The sequence below is a fragment of the Rattus norvegicus genome, chromosome 11 (assembly GCF_021556685.1).
Source record: "Rattus norvegicus strain SHRSP/BbbUtx chromosome 11, alternate assembly SHRSP_T2T, whole genome shotgun sequence".
NCBI lineage: Eukaryota > Metazoa > Chordata > Mammalia > Rodentia > Muridae > Rattus > Rattus norvegicus.
Window position 1 is genome coordinate 78541821 of NC_141544.1, and position 20627 is coordinate 78562447.

Sequence of the window (20627 nt, forward strand, 5' to 3'; positions counted from 1 at the left end):
TATTAGTGAATCCTTCCCTGCTGTGTTTCACTGCAGTAACCCTCAACTTCTCAGTCAGCCCGCCCCTTTCTGTGTTCCACATGGCTTCACAGATGACCTATCCTCTCATTCTCGGCTTGGTACTGCTTAGTCAACACATGCAGGCCCCACTGTCCTGACAACTGGTCACCCTTTGGCTGTTCTTTTTTATTACTATTTGTCTTAGTTAGGGTTTCACTGCTGTGAAGAGACACGGGACCAAGGCAACTCTTATAAAGGCAGCATTTAATTAGGACTGGCTTACATTTTAAGAGGTTTATCCATCATCATTATGGTGGGAAGCATGGCAGACTACAGACGGACATGGTACTGGAGGACCCAAGAGTTCTACATCTTGATCCACAGGCAGCCAGGAGGAGAATTCCTTGCTCACTGGACAGAGCTTGAGCATAGGACCTCAAAGGCCACCCCCACAGCGATACATTTCCCCCGGGCCACACCTACTCGAACAAGGACACACCTCCTAATAGTGTTACTCCCTCTGGACCAAGAATTCAAATGCATAAGTCTGTGGGGGCCAAACTATTCAAACCACCACACTACTACATTTATTTTTATTGGAAGAGTGTTGGGGGAGCTGTTTGGAAATCAGACAACTTGCAGGAATAAGTTCTCTCCTTGAACCATGTGAATTCCAGGGATCAAACTCAGGTCATCAGGCTTGGTAACAAGTGTTTTTACCTACTGAGTCATCTCAACAACATTTGTTTTAAACGTGTATGTGCTACAGATTGAACCTACAGCCACATACAGGAAAGGCACACACTCTACCACTGAGTCCATCTCTAGCCTAACTGCAACTATAGTCTGTTCTGGGAAAAACCAAGGAAAAAACCCAGCAGTGTTCTGCAAATGTACTCAAAATTCTTTAAGCAGGAAATCTGAGATTTCTAGATACCTAATAGTTGACTTAGGAGTGAGTATTACAGGGTCTTAATGGTCCGAGGTCTTGGCCCTGTGACTTCGTACCTTGTGTTGATAGGCCCAGCTATGGAAAACCCATAATGGGACCTCTCCAGCAAAGGACCAAGGTGGGGAGACTTTTTTTTTTCTTTTTCTCTTTTATTTTTTTAAAGATTTATTTATTTTTGTTTGTTTATTTATTTATTATAAGTATGCAGTAGCTCTCTTCAGACACACCAGAAGAGCACATCAGATCTTATTACAGATGGTTGTGAGCCACCATGTGGTTGCTGGATTTGAACTCTTAACCACTGAGCCATCTCTCCAGCCCAGTGGGAGACCTTTCAAGCCGATAGTATAAAGCCCAGATTTTAGGACAGCACCATATAGTAAAATACGTATGTTTCTTACAAGGAGAATACAGCTTAAGGTAAGAGCAGAAGGGAATGTTCTTATGAGGAGTTGAAGATTGACCAGTGAGAAGTCAGAGGTTTAGAATTACAGACAAACATGGATGTGGCAGTAGGAAGTACATAGATGCTAAGATTGGCCTCATATATTACAAATAGCACCTTAAAGCCAAATCTGGGCCCAGTCGAGGTGGATTCAGCCTTTTTTCTTTTGGATTCAGTCCGTATAAGAGCTATCCTCTTTGCCTACAACACTCCTCTAGCTCTGCTCCCCCTTACCTTCTGGTCTCTGTTTCTTTTGAAGCTTCTTCTGAGTCCTTGATGAATTTCCCCTATTCTCACTTAAATTTTTCCAAAACCTCTGTTAACCCTCCTTTAACTATTAATATTTGTCCATGTGTCCATACCTGCCTTTTCCAATTATTCAGGATAAAATGTTTTGGGGCTATTTGTCTTGGTTAGTGACTGAAGCAACTGTAGTCACAAATAAATGCCTGGTGAGTTAGTACTTAAGCCACACAGTGGATGAATGGCAGTGAATTTTTGTTTATTGGTTGGGGGTGGGGTATCTTGTTTTTCCATGACAGGGTTTCTCTGTGTAGCCTTGGCTGTCCTGGGACTCCCTCTGCAGACAAGGCTTGCCTTAAACTCAGAGATCTCTCCTGCCTCTTCCTCTCAAGTTCAGGGACTTGAACTTGGTGTGCCCTACCATACCCAGCATTGAGTGGCATTGTTTGATATGACTAAAGTCTTGATGTCCTGTGAGTTTCCGTCATTCCATTTCACGCATTAACTATTCACAGCCAGTTATTCAGACAAAGGTGATTTATTTGAATATCCAAAGCACTTTATAAAATTATATAGAAAAATCAAAATCATCCTGTCGTCCTAGTTTGTGCTATCACATTTTAGAATAACAGACTTGAAAAAAGAATCCTTGTTCTATATAAAGTATTCTTGCTGTCACCTACAGGGAAGGAGATAAAAGATGTCAAGTAGAAAAGACAGTGAGGAAGTTTTAGCTGGCATCTGCCCAGCTACTGGTGAAGGCACTAGATGCTAGTGTGTGGCTGGTGCCTTTAGTGACCCCATCAATCTGAACAGATAACCTGTTACTCAAGTCACTAATGGTCGTCATTTTTGTCAGTTCACGCAAACCCTTCTGCTTGTTAAAATGACGTGGAGACTAAACAGGGCTGCCATTTGAGACCCTTCCCCAGGACTGCAGCGAAGAGGCCATTCCTGGTTCTGACGAGTAGCCCTGGGACCACATTGGATGCTGTGAGAATGTCCTATCCTGTGTACAAGTCCACAAGTACCTGGGCATCGCCTGTACGCCACTAAAAATAACAAAGGTTTCAGGGTTGGAAACACTGTCAACCACGCTGTCATGAACATCTAAAGCCCCAGGACTCAATGGCGGAGGGATGATATTTGAGAAATTACCCTGACAGAAGGACCCTGTGAGTACTTCTGCCTCAAACACATAGATTAGCCTGTCTGTGCTAGAGGTTTTCCTGGCCTTGTCTGCTAGTTTTTTGAGGCTCTTGGTGAAATATATGCCGGCTCCATAAACTGGGTCTGAAAGAGAAAAAAAAATATGTTCTGGTAGATGATGTCCATTTGGGTACTAATATGTATCCTCTCTCTAGACATTCACATAATTAATTACCTCCACCTTAAGTTGCTCCCCTGAGACAATATCACTGATACCACTGATATCAACAATAATGTTAGAGCACACAATTAGAATTTACAGAGAAGTTGCTGGCTTTCAAAGCAATTTCACATTGATTAGATTCAATTAACCTGTAATTTGGGTAATATTTTCACTTAAAGCATAAAAATCTAAGATTTGGAGAAATTATGATTCAAATCAATATTAACTAGGCAGTTGGCAGCAGTAAGAAAATGTGTTTTTCTTAGAACATTGGCAGGCTACATAAGCTACAAATAGGTCTATCTATCTCTACAGCTATTGAGAATACAGCCTTGAAATAGCACCCAGCAAGAACAGGCGGCACTAGGACAGGAGGATGGTTGAGTTTGAGGCCAGCCTGTGCTAGGATGGCAGCATGAAAATCAAAAAGAGAAAGGGGAGTGGGCAAGAAGGCAGAGTCCTGGACACTGTAAGAGAAACAATGTAAATGTTTTTGGTTTGTTCAAGAAGAACAACCTTGGTTTAGGAGAATATAGTCCTTATATCCCTTGCAAAGTACGATAGTCTCTTACTGTGGCCTGGTACAATCAATGTCCCACTAAGCATCCTCCACTGCTTTGAACTAGGTTTATGAACTAGGTTTATACCTATTGTAGAAAAGACAGATTCTAGGATATTAATAATACTCAAGAGCCAGGCATAGTGGTATAGGTCTGTAATCCTGGCACACCAGAGCTGACAGTTAGTTCTCAGCAAACCAAGACTATCTAGGAAGACCTTGTCTTAAATAGCAAAATAACAGAAATGAAAATAAACACACCAAAACCCTCTAGACTGAGCCAAATTCTGAGTTTCAAGATGGCCTCTGTTCAGTAGCCCTTCTTCACCGTAGGGGGACTTAATGCAACTTAGTGACATGTATTAGCACCATGGGCCCATGGTTCACTTCTCAGCAGTGAAAACATCATGTAGAAGGTAACACACTAAAGCCTCTTTGAAGCTATAGTGTCATTCCTTCTTCCTGTCCCTTCTACACTGAACCAAACACTGCCTTAGGCTCTAGAGCAGCACTGAGAATTAGACATGCAATATAAGCCACGTATGACACTTTAATAGTTTTCTAGTAGCCACACTTTAAACAAAAGGGAGGGGGGGGTGAGCCTGGCGTAGTGGTGCACACCTTTAATCCTAGTACAGGCAGATCTCTTATGAATTCCAGGCCAGTCTGGTCTACAAATAAAGTTCCAGGCCAGCCACCTCTGCAGAGAAACCACGTCCCAAACAACAACAACAAACAACAACAACAACAACGATGAAATCAAATTATTATAGTGCCATTTTAATATCTAATTATCAGTATAATAATTCACTAGGGATGGGGGCTGGAAAGATGGCTCAGAAGTTATAAGCGCTTGTTTTTCAGAGGGCCCAGGTTCAGTTCCAAACACCCACATGGTAGCTCACAACCATCCATATCTCCAGTTCCTGGGGGATCCACCATCTTCTGATCTCCACAGGCATCAGGCACACTCCTAGTGTGATGCATATACATCCATGCAGGAAAACACTGCTACACGTAAATTAAATCTTTTAAAAGGTTGTATACTTAAATTTTTTTTCACTAAGGAGATACTTTATGTAGGCTTTGAAATCCAGTATCTATTTTACTTATATTTAGAGTACATTTCAATTCAGATTAGCCACGCCTTATGTTCAGTAGCCATGGGTTGCTAGAGGCTGCCACACTGAACAGTTCATGATAAATGGCTATGGTGGTATTTGTGTTCTGAAAACATCACAAAGAGATTTCCCTAAAATGTAAACAGAGAAGAGACAGTGCCAAAATAATAGTAGTCTGGGATTAAAAATAAATAAAAGTTTTATTACAAGAGCTTCTTTTTGAATAACGCCTCAAGGACAAAAGAGATAAAGCTGAGAACAAAGCCTCTTAATACATTTATCCACATATAAAATATATCCATATATTAATATATATGATATTTATTTTTAATTCATAAGGAGATCACGGTCTTAAAATTCTAGCTTCCATAGATTAGTTTTCTGAGAAGATTCTTTTCCAACAAAAGGCCCAAAGGACTAAAAACATGTTTTTTCCTGTTTTGACTTTAAACTATAAATGACAGGAAAATAAAGCATGATAGTTTTTTAGAGCAGTTTTCTCAGTTCAGAATTCTTTCTTCCAGCTGGTAGAACCGAAATAATAAGAAAGAGATGTGACTAGCTCTGACCCAGAAACTGCAACCTTCCCCCTCCCCAGCCTAACACTCACTTTTATCTCCTGACCAAAATCTTAAGCCTGTCTGTCCTGATACTGGGGCGTCCCTCAGTCTCTGGAGCTCACTTCTGTGTCCTGTGAAGCCATAGACTCCCCCTGCTGAGCCCGCCTGCTGTCTTGACTGGAAGCTCAGCAAGTATGATGTTCCCTCTATTCCCACCCCACATCTAGCCAGTGCACAGCCTGTTTGCCTGCTCTATTATTTTCTCTGGCTCCCACAAAGTAATCTTTGAGCTACCTGCTGAGTCCATTTTTAAAACTGTTTTATTGATGTTACCTGAGGAAAGGGATCCTGTGTCCCCTTGTGGAATCATGAAGACATGAACTTGACCTCAAATGAATCCTCCTCCGTGATGAGTTTTTCAATTTTTTTGTGTGTGTTTGTAGATTTATTTCATTTTACTTATTTTCTGTGTGTCTGCGTGAATGCTTGTGTACATGTTTGTACACCATGTGCATGTAGTGTCCATAGAAGCCAGAAGAGGGCACTGGATCCCTCTGGGACTGGGATTCAGATGGTTGTGAGTCACCAAGTAGAGTCAAACCCTGGTCCTGGGGGAGAACAAGTGCTTTTAACTTCTGAGCCATCTCCAGCCCTGCTTGCTGGACTTTAAAAAAAAATATTGTTATTCATTTTATTTTATGTGTGAGTGGTTTTGCCTACATCAATGTGCGTGTACCAAGGATGTGTGTTTGGTGCTTGGATAGTTCAGAAGAGGGCATCAAATCCCCTGGAACTGGAGTAACAGAGGGTTGTGGACCGCCATGTAGGTTCTGGGAATCAAACCTGAGTCCTCTGCAAGAGCAACAGGTGCTCTTAACCACTGAATTGTTAAAGGAGTCAAATTGCTGGGGAAATTGTAGTCTGGCTACAATAATCTGAGCATGTTCTAGCCTGTGAGGCAGTCCAAAGGCAATCCCCTCTCTAGGCATAGAACTAGAGTCCTCTCCAGCAGCACACAGTAAGTGTTTGTTCTGTGTTTTCCCTCTCCCGTTTCAAAATGGGAGTGATCACTACACTTCTCCCAATCCACTTCATACCAGTAGCTAATAAGAGGGGCACTTCGCCTGCCAGATTATACCTGATTCAGCACAGGAACTAGAGAGCAGAACAGATCGGCTTGATGGTACACACCTTAAATCCTAGTACCAGTACCAGGGAGAGGCGGCAGCAGGCAGATCTCTGTGAGTTACAAGACAGCCAAGACTATACAGACTCTGTCTAAAAAAGGTGGGGTGGGGCACAAGACACAAGCTTCTTCACGCTACTTTTCTTAAATAACTAAGTTACCTTTAAGTTAAATGTAAGCTTCTAACTAAGGAATGAGGAGTTGGTATTGATAATTTTGTTGGAATGAGAAAGGTAAGGAAGGGATGCATCACGGTGTTCTCTGTAGACAGGAAAGCTAGAACACAGAAACAGGAAGGAGAGAAAAACCAGAACCATAGCTCCTGCTGTCCATACTCACATCCAAGGATAGCCCACAAACAAAAGACAGAAAAGACAAAAGAGTGACCATTTCTAAAAGACTTCGTCTCTGACAGAGCTCAGGGGTGAAGGATCCTTCCCCACAGCCATCCACTGATGCCTGCTTGCCTGTGCACAAGTAGGCAGCCCTGAAGACAAGCCCCAAGGACAAGCCCCAGAGACAAGCCCGATACCTACCATTGTGTGTGGAGTACAGTCTGTGGAAGCCGACTCTGCATACTGCATTGCAGAACTGGTGTGGGACCTGCTGAAACAACCTTTGGCTCCCAGATCCCTTTGGCATCTTCTCTTCCATCATCTTCTTCTTCTCTTGGAACGCAGCCAGCAACACCTCATTGTCTACCTCCTCCACCTATAAGCAGAGAGGAGAAGAGAACCGATGGTCAGAAAAGTGGCGACTTAAATTGTTTCCTGCACTGCTTGAAAAATGCATTGCTATGTGGATGGAGTATATGAAGTTTGCTTTTCAGTTCTCTCCTAATTTGGCTTCTCTCTCTTCAAAATCTACCTACTCCCCCCTTTTTTTTCCCAACAAATGTAATAATGTCAGTTGTATGCCTATAGACCCAGAAGTAGAGACAGGAGGATCAGAAAGAGATCAAGGAGGAAGCACAAGGCCCTGGGTTCGGTCCCCAGCTCCGAAAAAAGAAAGAACCAAAAAAAAAAAAAAAGAAAGAGATCAAGGACAATCTCAGCTACACAGCAAGTAGGAAGCTAGCCTGGGCTACATGAGACTATGTCTCAAAAGAAAGTATATTAATAAAAACTCACAGGCCTGGGGGGGGATGGCTCCATTAGTTAGTAAAGTGCTTGGCTTAAAAACATGAGGGCATGTGTTCAATCTTCAGACTCTACATTTTAAAAAGCCAAACATGTGACATGTGCTTGTAATCCCAGCACTGGGGAGGACACATGGAAGACACATGTCCCTGAGGCGCACTGGCTGGCCAAGCTTGCCCAGTTAGCAAGTTCCAAGTAAAAATGAGAGACCCTGTGTTATATACTATTCTACTTCTGTGAAGTGACACCATGTCCAAGGCAACTCTTATTAAAGACTGCATTTAACTGGGGCTGGCTTATAGTTTTTGGGGTTTGGTCCATGATCATCATATTAAAGGAAGCGGGCGTGTGCTAGAACATAACAGAGAGCAAGACAGACTGGCAAAACTTTTGAAACCTCAAGGCCCACCCCCCCAGTGACACACCCCCTCCAATAAGGTCACACCTCCAAACCCTTCAGAAATAGTTACACTAACTGGGGACCAAGGATTCTAATGTATGAGCCTTTGTGGGGGTCGGAGGGGGATTCTCACTCTAAACACCACAGACCCTGTCTCAAAAAACAAGGAGAGTTGAGGAAGAGAAGTGTCCTAAGGCAGGACAATAGCTAAGGTTTTCTGACCTCCACATATTACAGACCACAAATATTAGACTTTCCTGACAGTCTTTTATGATAAGGAATTCAAACCTTTTTATCTCCTCTACCTAGTGAGACTTTTACACAAATGCTTTAATCCCCTACTCCATAAAGCTTTTTTATTTACAAAGGCCAAGCAACATTCTCAGAGTTTAAGTCATTTAGACACCGACACTCCCCACCCCCTTTCCTTCATTTCTTTTTCACTGTTTCTTTTAAAAGCTAGCAAGCAGAGACTGTGAGGTCAGACCCTGTCAATGGGGACAGGGCACATCTCCACCAGTGTTAGAATAAAATGGAGCGAGCTCCCCACCCAGTTTGCTGGCCCTTCTGCTTTCTGAGTAGCACTCCCTGCTAATGTGATATAAACTTTTGCCTTGTTGAAACACTTTAACTGCAGAAGCCTCTTTATTTCGACAGCACACACACCAGGCATGCCTGTCCCGCTACACACACAGTTCTCCTGCATCATCACCATATGCAGTCACTGGTACTGCAATGACCAACAATACAGACACAGTATGTGTCCCATTAAAGCTAATGGTTTAGTGAGGTAAAAAGTGGGTAAATGGGGGTTGGGGATTTAGCTCAGTGGTAGAGCTCTTGCCTAGCAAGCGCAAGGCCCTGGGTTCGGTCCTCAGCTCAAAAAAAAAACCTATTTGGTTGGGGATTTGGCTCAGTGGTAGAGCACTTACCTAGGAAGCGCAAGGTCCTGGGTTCGGGCCCCAGCCCCGGGGGGGGGGGGGGGGGGAGTGGGTAAATGGGAGTAGCATGGCAGGCTAAACACTGTTGTGCGTGGTCACTTGCTCATGAATCTTGAATCTGTGGCTCTGCTTATCTCGACAGAATGTCTGCCTCCCGGTTTCAACTCTACCCTTCAGGCCTGTATTCCCACCCAATCTCATTCCAGAGAGCGGCTAAGTCCTTGGCAGGAGAACTTTTATTCTGGCGACAGAACCAGTTAACAGCTAGGTAAACCAGAGCCGCCTTTGATTAGATATACCTTCACAACACACAAGCCACACTTGTCAAAGTGTTTCTTTCGGTCCAGAAATTCCTGAGTTAAAGATACTGGGTATCGTTGAAATGTGCACGATTCTTCCATTTCTTTCAGTTTTCCTTGCTGGTCAGTTCCCCATCCTAAAAATAAATAAATAAATAAAAACCATGATAAAACTTTGTTTCAATGTTTCATGAACACAGGGGAAAATGTTCATTTTTTTTTAAGTTTATTTTATATCAGTGCTCTATCTGCATGTACACCTGCATGCCAGAAGAGGGCATCAGATCCTAGTATAGATGGTCGGGAGCCACCATATGGTTGTAGAGAATCGAACTCAGGGCTTCTGTAAGAACTGACAGTGCTCTTAACCACTGAACCCCAAAACAAATTCATGACGGGCAGTAGTGGTGCATACCTTTAATCCCACCAGTCGGGAAGCAGAGGCAGGTGGATACGGCAGTATATGCATGCCTGGTGTATGCACACTGTGAAATAAAGAGCTTGAGCCACCTTGAGTTCGAGGCCAGCCTGGTCTACAGATCGAGTTCCAAGACAGCTACACAGAGAAACCCTGTCTCAAAAAAACCAAAATAAATATCTAGTATCTAAGAGTGTAGAAGACTATCCCATTGGGAGCATATGCTTTGTACTGTTTAGGACATGCTGGAAGAGCTGTACCAGGTCCTCCGGAGCGGCTTCTGATTAAAACCAACAGAAACCTTTGCTCTTCATTTGGTCCTAAAGGTATCTAAAACAAGATAGAAGCCTGCCACCTCTACGCTTCACATTTGTCTCTTTTACTTCAGACCTACGTGTGCAGGCACGTCTATTAGTAAGGAGTACAGTCTACTTTATCTTAACATTAGTCACCTTGAGGCCACCTGCATGATGAGAACAATCGTCTGTGATGGAGACGGATCTTCTTGTAGAATCTGGGTTAGTCCCTCCCCTAGAAGACTGTTATTAACAGTAATTTATGAGGCCACCTTGCAGACCCTGAGCTGAGGTGATGATGAGCAGGAAAGGCCTGAGGAGGACTGCGTGCTTTCTCTGCCTGCCCTCAAAGTCGTCTTTTTTTCCTTTCGAGATTTATTTTCATTTTATGTGCCATGTGTGTTCTGCCTGCATGCGTGTCTTGTGCACTGTGTGCCTGCAGTACAGGCGGGAGACCAGAAGAGGGCATCAGATCCTCTGGAACTGGGGTTTAGCTTCTTAGTGACTGCAAGTGTTTGGAATAATCAAACCCAGGTCCTCCAAAAGGGTAGGACTCATCTCTTAACTGCTAAGCCATGTCCCATAATTCATCCTTTAATTAAACCTAAAACTCACACAAGTAACCAGAAGAAGAAACTGAAAGTCCGGGGGACCTTTTTTTTTTTTTTTTTTTTTTTTTTTTTGGTTCTTTTTTTCGGAGCTGGGGACCGAACCCAGGGCCTTGCGCTTCCTAGGTAAGCGCTCTACCACTGAGCTAAATCCCCAGCCCCACCGGGGGACCTTTTATCCCTTCCTCTTCCTGATGTAAACTAATAAAATCTTTCTCTGCTTTTCACTACTACTGCTCTGAGTCCTGGGAAGGGTGGCCGAGCTAAGACTCCTGAGGCAACTGAAGCCAGAGCTTACGCCCTAAAACCCTGGTTCTAGAACTGCAGTACAGTAAGTCACAGGATAAAATAGAGGGATGATCCACTTGTCTTTGATGGTGTGGGCCATAAGACTACAAAGATGTGGGTGAGGAAAGCAGTAATTACATTTTTCTCCCTACAATAATGCTATGGTCATAGTAAACAGTGACACTGCTCAGGAAATGTTCGTACCTGAGCCAAGCTGCAAAGAATTAAGAAAACATAAAGGGGACTGGAAAGCTGGCTCAGCAGTTCAGAGCACGTGTTCTTGCAGAGGACCTGGGTTCTTGGGTTTGATTCCCAGAACGTAGGTCAAGTCCCAAAGGATGTGACACCCTCTTCTGGCCTTCATGGGCACTGCATATGTACATGGGCATTGCATATGTACCACGCACGGAAAGCACCCAGACACATTAAAAAAAAAAATTAAAAATGCAGAAAGCATGGGAGACAAGACATTCATACAACGTTTCAGTTTTCAAACCCATTCACTTCTTTACCTCCTCTTTATCAAACCACCACAGAAATGATCAACAGAGCTTTATAATCAAGGAAGAAGAAATTCAGGAAAGTTAAGCAACTTACCTAACCCAACAAAGTAGGTAAGATTAGAAACCTGGCTTTCCCTTGTGATTTCCACAAGGAGACATGACATATGTCACTCGTGGTTTGAGCAGGAGCAGATTCCAGAGCTGAAGAATCTATGGTGTCCTCTGCTTCCTCCCTCCTTTCCTTGTTTTCCTCCCTTTGCTTCTTTCCCCCCTTCTTTCCTCTTCCCTTCAATCTTGAAATTTAATGTTTTTATCCAAGGAACCTCTCTACTTGACTGAACACACAAGTAGACAAACACACAGGCGGTGGTGGTGGAGGTAGGGGTGTGTGTAAGTAAGCTCGCTTTATCCATGTAACTTCAGTTTGACTGGAGAACAAACATAGTAAAACAGCCTAAGCACAGTCCAGCGCCTAGTCAAATGGACTTTGATTTAACCGTGCAATGCAGGTGACATGTTTAAAGTAACTCCATAGAGGACTCAATTGTCAATCTAAGAAAACAAGAGAGACAAAAGCAGAAGCAATCCAGAGCCCCAGACCTCTACGGAAGAGACTGTACATCACACATTTATAAAGCAGGAGATTAGCTTTCAGGTCTCCTGAATTCATCAAACACTAACCAAACTCCTGCTGCAGACCAGGCTCTGCACGGGTGGGGCATGGGAGACACAAAGATCCACAAGCTTCTACTGTCAGAAGTAATCATCAGAAAAGATACAACAGCTGGAACGGAGGTTCCGCTGACTCTCTGACAGGCTTCAAATCGGCAGTTCAAGAGAGAGGGCTAAATCTGTTTCCAAGAACTGGGCAACTCCAAGCAACTCCTGTCCTCAGAAGCCCTGCCACCTGGCCTGAGGCAAGGACAAAGGGTCAACAGCAGTTTCCAGACTTCCTCAGCTATTTCCTCAGCAAGTTTCTAGCCCACCCACTCACACCCACTCCCCCCACCTCCACTCATGGAATGTCCCTAGAGACGGAAAAAGATAAAGGCCACTTATCCTGGAATCCCCTAATGTGCTTTAACTCAGGCCTGCGAGCTCACTTGGTTGTGTCTCTGTCTTGGCAATGGGAGACCCCAGCATGCTGGACTTCAGCAGAATAAAACACTCTTTGCATTTACATACTATTTTGGGGTATCATTCTTCAGCGAATCATGGACCCTTAACACCACCTCAGGTCAATTTTTGCTTAAATTTTTCTAATATATAGTTGACATCCCATAGAATAACGGAATTTCAAAATTTTCCTCTCTTAATAACACAAACTTCAACCTAAAAGAGGACATTGGTTTGAACCTCTGAAATGCTACTGTGAAGAAACATGCCTAGTCTTCTACCAAAGAACATGAGACTCCCACAACTCTGCACTACGAATGTGTGTGTGTGGTAGCAGCAGAGGTAAGAAGAGGGATCAGACGCTCCGGAACTAGAATTAAAGGCCGTTGTGAGATGTCACGTGGACACTGGGAACAAAACCCAGGTCCTCTGTAAAATCAACAGGTGTCTTTTTTTTTTTCCTTTTCTTTTTTTTTTTTTTTTTTTTTTTTCCAGAGCTGGGGACCGAACCCAGGGCCTTGCACTTGCTAGGCAAGCGCTCTACCACTGAGCTAAATCCCCAACCCCTCAACAAGTGTCTTAACTGCCACTTTTCCAGCCTCTGTTTCCTAAGAGGGGGCCTCGTGTAGCCCGGCCTGACCTGAAATCTACCACGCAGCAGAGGATGACCTTGAACTCCTGACTCTCTGCCTGTCCCTGAGTGCAGTCACATCATGTGCCACTGCAGCTCATTAGCCCTGCACTCATTTCTTCCTCTGGTTAGCTGCCACTTATTCAGCTTTCTATTCCCCAGACCTCCTTCAAGAAGTCTCGTCCTGGGCTCCCAGGTGGGCACGAGGTGTCCTCTGTATTCCCAGAGCACAGCTGCCTCCCTCTGTCATAGCTCACCCATTACCTTATCAGTGTCCTCAGACTGCAGGGACAATGCCCACCACGTTTATCAGCAGTATCTAGCACAGTGCAGTCCATAGTAGGTCAATGGTATAATCTGTCTTCCAGGATGACACAGGATTTTGCTTTTCTTGTTTGGTTACTGTGTTTTACTTTGCTTTTTCTTTTGGCCAGGATCTCTATCCCATTAGATAGCTTAAGCTTGCCTTTCTGCCTCACCTCTTGACTGCTGGGATTATAAGGATCTGCCATCACTCAAAGTGACACATTTTTTTAATCACATTTATTTATTTGTGTGCATGTGGGTATGTGCCTGGACCCATGGATACAGACAGAAGCCGAGACAGCTTGTGGGAGTTGGTTCTTTTCTACCACTCAATTCCAGGGATTGAACTCAGGTAAGATGGCAAGTGCTTTTACCTGCTGAGCCTTCTTGCTGACCATCGAAGTGGCATTTTAAATGAGACGATATCTTAGCTAGCTCTAGGGCTCGCAAAAGATTTCCATAGATCTAAACCCCCAAAGTTCCTCTGATGAGTGTAATAATATTGACTAAGAGGTACTTGGTTACATCTCACAATACCAGTTATTACTTTTGCTGGTGACCAGAGTTCAAAACAGCAATTATAGAGACCATAATGTTGCCAGAAATACATCAGTGTAATAAAACTCTAAGTAATCAGGCAAAACACAGTTAAATGTTAATGCTCCACTCGCAGAATTGGGCCTGTTCCATTTTTGTTGTCTTTCATGCACGGCTCTAACTTGGTCTTTAGGCTTTCTGTGTAATCCCTGACAAGTACATCCAACTTACCTGTTTATTACTGATTGATTTATTAATGAACAAATGACAGTAGAAAGATAAGACATGACCTATCAAAGTGATGTGACCTCAGCTAACTATGGTGACTCACATCTGTAACCTCAGGGAGGCTGAGACAGGAGGACTATCCTAAGTTCAAAGCTCACCCAGGATACATTGTCAGTTTTAGGATGGCCAGGGTTATAGTGTTAGACCTTATCTCAAAAGCAAAACAGAAAAAAAAAGGTTGGGCACCGTTGGGATTCAGGCTCAGAACAAGCTGTGGAGGTGTCTATTTAACATACAAAGCAGAACCAGTCTCTAGGCTCTCCCAGCATCCCTCAGTCCCTAACTGCTACAGCGCATGACTAGCATATCCTGCCCTCTACCCTGAAGCCTGTGGCTGGGCTTCCCCTCCCCAGGAGGCTCTTCCATGTATAACCCAGACATTTTGGTTCTCTCCTCTGCCGCTCTGCCGCTCTCCCTCCCTCTCTTCTCTCTGGCCTCCCACTTCTCTGTCTCCTCACCTGCACAGCAACTCAATGAGCCAGTCTGAGAGCTGTACCCAATAAACCTGCCTTTATATACTTTAATTTGGCTCGAATTGGCTCCTTTCATCAGCACAGATAACGTAACAGTGGCAGAGACCTGTAAATTCAGCACTCAAGAGCCACACAGGCAGAAGAACCAGAAGCTCAAGGCCATCCTTAGGTATGTAAGGAGGTCAAGGCCAGTTTGGGCTACTTGAGACCTCTTTTTTAAAAGACAGAGAGAGAGAAAGAAAGAGAGAGAGAGAGAGAGAGAGAGAGAGAGAGAGAGAGAGAGAGAGAGAGAGGAAGTCTGGATACAACAGAGGTGCTGGAAACAGGAACTCACAGCAGCTGTGGCTGCCTGTACCAGATATGCATAAAATGAAGCCAGTCAAAATCTGAGCATGTGAAGGGTAGAGCCTCAGGAACTGCCCCTCGAACTAAGGACCTATGATATCTGATGGCCACTAGGAGGAAGAGTCCATTTTTCTCAAGGATGTAGCCCAGTAGGTTGTTCATGGTCCACTGGATAGCATTAGACTCACGTGCATATGGAAGGCTCCATTTGGACTCAGTGGACTTTTTTTAAAAAAGACATGAAGTTGGAAGGGAAATGTGGAGGGGATATTGTGAGGCTTTTACAGGTCCTGCTTGAGGCTTAATAATAATAAAGACACTGGGAAGGATAAAAGTAATACAATAATAATAACAAAGACACATAGACATCTATACACTTTAAAGCCGTTGGCCTGTTTGCTGGGACTGCTCCTTATCTAGCCCATCTAAACTTACCCAAATTACCTACCACTGAGTCACTCCATTTGACTCTCAAGAGTGTCTCTTTCTTGTAGGTCTTTCTGCTCAAGGCCCAGGCCCAGCCCCCAGCTCTTTCTTATGCAAACTCAACCAGTTGGCACTGGGGGCTATGTGATGTTCCCCACAGCAGCATGCCTCTCTTTTTGGGCAGGTGAGGATGTGACAAACATTTACATATCCTGCTAGCCTGGTGCAGCCTGGCCTAACAATTAACAGTTGTGAGGTTTACTGGTATTATTGTATTTACTGGTTTTTCATAATATTTCACAAATTCACAAATACAATATTTGTGAGTCATCCCAGCAGGGAGGTCTACGAGGAACTGGAACAGAAGAATGGGGTGAATATGATCAAAATTTCATATATTGTATACATGTATGAAAGTCTCAGAGAATAAATAAAAACATTTATACCCTCAATCATGAAAACCGAATGACCTAACCCTGAGCCAGAATGGTTTATTTATTCGCTCAGTCTGTTAGCCACAAATACACAAATATACTCATGACCAGAAGGAACACTTGGGAGAGCTGACTGTTTTGTTTGAATACAGGATTTTATGTAGGGCAGGTTAGACTCCAATTCACTTTGTAGCTGAGGGTAGCCTTGAACTCCTGATCCTCCTGACTATCTCTGTTGGGATTCCACGTGGCTTTGGGAGATGGAGGTTCACTGTTTTGCTCCTTTCTGTTTCTGTCCCATCTTCTCTATCTGCAGAAAGCACTTTGGAATATTACTGCTTTGCCCTTACTTAACAAAGTTACTGTCAGTACCAACACTAACCAGTACTAATTAGTACTAACCAGTACTAATACCAATACTAACACTTCCCTCATCCCTTAGTTAGAAGGACATTTACTTGAAATTTAATAAACTCTTTCCTCATTTAAGTTTTATGTATTTATTTACGCAATGCCTAGCAAGGGCTTTTAACTTAATATGCTAGTTACTCACCTGACAAGCTCCGAAGACTTCTTTCCTTTTTTCCTGCCACTTCTTCCTGAACTCCACACAGCATACATTCAATCTTCATAACTGCTTCAATGAGGTCGGCCTGGGAACCTTTAACCTCTAAAGTTGCCGTTCTAGGACTGACTGTCTCTGAAATGGAGACGTTTGAACTTGTCTGGAGCTGAGACAACATGCCGTGCTCTTTTATCCCAAGGTAGAGAATATGATTATTCTCAACGATGTGATGGTCCTTGGAGGTCAGCAACCTTTCAATCCATTCCTTGGCCTCACACATCTCTCCCACTTCTACACCCATGAGATCGATGGCAGGAGATCCATCCTCAAGGCTGCTGCTTCTTTGCTCCCCTCTGGTCCACGGCAGGGATAAAAGGCCTATCAAAAACAGATATGGGAGACCGATGAATTTGCAGGTATTTGCCCCAGGGTACCTACCACCATTGCCAGCCACAGCAGCTAAGCCATCGATCTGTAATGCCACACCAGGTATAAAGAGAATCTGCATGCTTAGCTTATGGCCTCCTTAATAAAAACACCAGTTACCTTAGAGGACAACGCTTTGTCACACCTACCCTCTGCTGTGTGTGAGCTGCCAAAGTCACAAGTGAGTTTACCTATACTCACCTGCTAAAGTGACATATGCCTTCACCTCTTGCACCTACCAGATTTAAAATCAAATACCTAAAGCTCCAGAATTCAAGGAATAAAATTTATTTTAAAAAAACAAACAAACAAAAAAAAAAAAAACCTGAAGTTGAGAGTCCTAACATGTGCTTGTAATCCTCATATTTGAGAGGCAGAACCAAGAGAATCAGGAATTGAAGGCTAGCCTTGGCTACATAGAGATTTTGAGGCTAACCTTGGCAATATGAGACCCTGTCTCAAAATAAATAAATGCATAAAATAGAGGGATAGACCTGGAAAGAGCTAGGGAGAGAATTAGGGTGTGTTGTATGAAATTCTCAAAGAATTAATTAAAATATTAAATTTTAAAAAGTTGCAAACCAGTAGCCAGTTAGGCAAAAATGTTTCACTGAAAAGCAAACCTAGTGGCTTGCATCTATGTGAAAAATATGCTTATCTTGACTGTAATCAGAGAAATCGACCATCACTCACCAACCAGGCAAGAATTTGGAAGTTTTGCAAGGTTCATAGTGTGTGTGTGTGTGTGTGTGTGTGTGTGTGTGTGTGTGTGTGTGTCCAGAGAACAATTTAGAGTCAGGAGATCAAACTCAGGTGCTTAGGCTTGGTAAGGAGTACCTTTACCCATTGAGTCATCTTAAAGGTTCACATTGGAACTAAGTACCCAGTGGAAATACCCTCATACCCTTCAATAACGGAATGTTATTGCACTGATGAAAAGAAATTACCTTCACACAACTAAGTCACAGAAACATACTTTGAGAGGAGAAAAAGCAAGTTGAAAACTATTCCAGACATTGTTCCAAGAGCTTTACATATTTTATTTATGCCTCACAATCCTGTGAGATAGGATCTACTTAGTTCATCTTACAAATGAAGTCACTTAAGATTCCCAGAGTCATTAAGAAAACACAGAGCAGGGGCTGGGGATTTAGCTCAGTGGTAGAGCACTTGCCTAGGAAGCGTAAGGCCCTGGGTTCAGTCCCCAGCTCCGAAAAAAAGAACCAAAAAAAAAAGAAAAGAAAACACAGAGCAGTAGGACTAACCATGTCCACCAAGCTAGTGGGCATCTGGCACTAATGTTTACACAACCCTGCTTCCCAGCAGTGATCCCAAGACAATAGAGTAGGGGCTGGAGATGGCTCAGCCTTGAAACATTCTTGAGTGAAGCTATTCTTGATCTGTCCCAGTCTGAAGAGTCCCTTCCCTCACTTAGTCTACCTGAGGAGTTTGTCCATCTCCTCCTTATTTGTAATTTTAATTTATAAAACATCTTTTGATAATTGGAAATAATCAAAATAGTGTCTATAATTTATAGTGTGTGTGCGTGTGTGTGTGAAAGCACACAGGTACTGTGGTATACATTTGGAGGTCACATGACAATCTGTGAAAATCGGTTTTTTCCCTTTTCCTGTATGGGTTCCGGGAGCTGGACTCTGGTTATTAGGGTTGGCAGCAGGTGCTTTTACCTGTTTAGCCATCTCACAATCACCTACTGTTACTATCATCACACCACAGACAAATAAATATAGGCTTCTAAGAAGCACCATCCCAAGACTCTCAACAGAGTCACCCCTTCTGTACTTCCAGTCACGCAGAGCCATTAAACATTCCACCCCAAAGAGTGAGACAGACACACAGCATCCAAGACCAATTTAACCCATCTATCCAGCAACCCCAAACCTACCTCAGCCATGAGATCAACTAAACAGTTTTTCAAGGCACCTGCTTGACTAGGCCAGAGTTCCCGAGTCAGAATTGGTGATGAGAATACATAGACAGGCACCCCACCTCTTCTTTAAAAAAGAGTCTCACGTAGGTCAGGATGGCCTCAAACTTGCTTTGAGGTGAATATGACCTGGAACTCCCGATGCTCCTGCCTCTACTCATATCCCATTATGCCTATAAAACTCTTAATTTCTTACTCACCTCCATCACTGTTGAGATTCAGCTCACTGGACCTTTTCGTCATTTCAGCACAAAAAACCTAAGGTAAGCAAAGCAGAACAGTTACAGCAGAGTGGACAACCACATCCAAGAATTTGGAAATGAGCTAACGTTATCCACTGATAAACAAAGATTAGCAATAACAGTTATGAAAGGAGTAGACAATAAGCAGACGGTCAGCGAGGAACCTAGAGGTCTTCAGGGGAGCCAAGGGCAAGATTTGGCAGTGTCTTTCCAGTTCTGTCCACCAGCGATGAACACCTGATCCTCATGAGACCATGGGTTCTAGAGAGCTGTTTCTTTCTCTGAGACAAAACACCTGGCTAAGTCAATACGGTAGACATGTTTGCTAAATGGCCCTTTATTGCCTTTTATAGATACCCAGCTCTGTCCAGGACAAAAACTATCAATAAATATCTTGGAGGAGGAGAAGGAAGAGGTCAAAGAGGAGGAAGAGCAGCAGGCAGGGGAGAAAGAATCAGCCCATATCAAAAATGGCTTGCCGACCTTTCGAGAACAGAGAGAACAAATGCCAACAAGTAAATGAGGACTTATGCTATTAGGCCAAGGGTGGGTAATTTGCAGAAATTAAATGTTACCAAGCTAGAATCCTACCATATTGTGGGATCCTTACCTAGTGTGTTAGACGAGACATACTAATTTTATTTTGTCTTTTTTTTTTCTTTCCCCGGAGCTGAGGATTGAACCCAGGGCCTTGTGCTTGCTAGGCATGTGCTCTACCACTGAGCTAAATCCCCAACCCTAGACGAGACATACTAATTAGCCACTGGTAATAAATGAACAAACTGTAAGACTTTCCCAAAACACTAACTCACCTTGTATGTCTCCACATCTACTGGAAAGATCACAATCTTCACAGTTAACGTTTTCTCCTTGTGCTCTTTAGCAAATGCAACAATTTCCTCAAACATTATCTTAGCTGCTATACTCTTCTCTAAATTAATTGCTCCTGTCCCGAGAGCAGGAAAGGAAATGGAATTTATATCTCGTTTAAGGCATCTTTCTAGACAGGACTTCATTGCATTTTTCAATATCTGTAAGATAAATACAAGTTTGAGATCAACCTTTGAGACAAAAATAAGACTTCACTCACCCTTCAGTCGTGCTCAGAATTTACCATGCCAGCCTGGTTGTTTAGTTTTAGGATAGCCTGGACTACAGAGGTGTTCAGACTAGCCCGAGCTATACAGTGCCAGCCTGCATACGACATGGATTGTGTCCATGAGCCATCAGAGGACTGGTAAGGCCCCACTCCACAAAACCCCACTAGAGTTATAAGCTAAATAGTGGGAAACGTAAAGCTGAGCGACTGAGAGAACTGAATGTTACCCACGGCGTCTGAGCACTGTGATCTCTCCCGGGTATCGCCTTGATCATCTCCCCAGCCCAGGGAGTCAAGCACCAGTGTGCCCCTCACCTGCTGCTCCCAGGTCAACAGAGTTCCTTACAGTTTAGGGAAAGATGAGAAGAAAGCAGTATTCCTTTAATATTATCATGGTGTACCGTGCATCTTCTCCTGGAGAAGTGCCAATAGTTTGGGCAGACTCTGACCTCCATCAACTT

General features: G+C 43.4%; 1 protein-coding gene across 16 annotated transcripts in view; it reads right to left on the reverse strand.

The window, feature by feature from the left end:
* Nucleotides 1-2159: 2159 nt before the first annotated feature.
* Parp9 (poly (ADP-ribose) polymerase family, member 9) overlaps nucleotides 2160-20627 on the reverse strand; it is a 33862-nt gene continuing 15394 nt past the window's right edge. For 15 of the 16 annotated variants that reach the window (XM_087576207.1, XM_087576215.1, XM_087576211.1 and 12 more), the window contains 6 exons: nucleotides 19880-20098; nucleotides 19026-19083; nucleotides 16440-16829; nucleotides 9218-9354; nucleotides 6975-7149; nucleotides 2160-2933 (listed from right to left, as the gene is read on the reverse strand). In XM_087576207.1, coding sequence (XP_087432333.1) covers nucleotides 2539-2933; nucleotides 6975-7149; nucleotides 9218-9354; nucleotides 16440-16829; nucleotides 19026-19083; nucleotides 19880-20098 — 1374 coding nt within the window. In that variant the 3' untranslated portion in view covers nucleotides 2160-2538. 16 annotated transcript variants of the gene reach the window in all.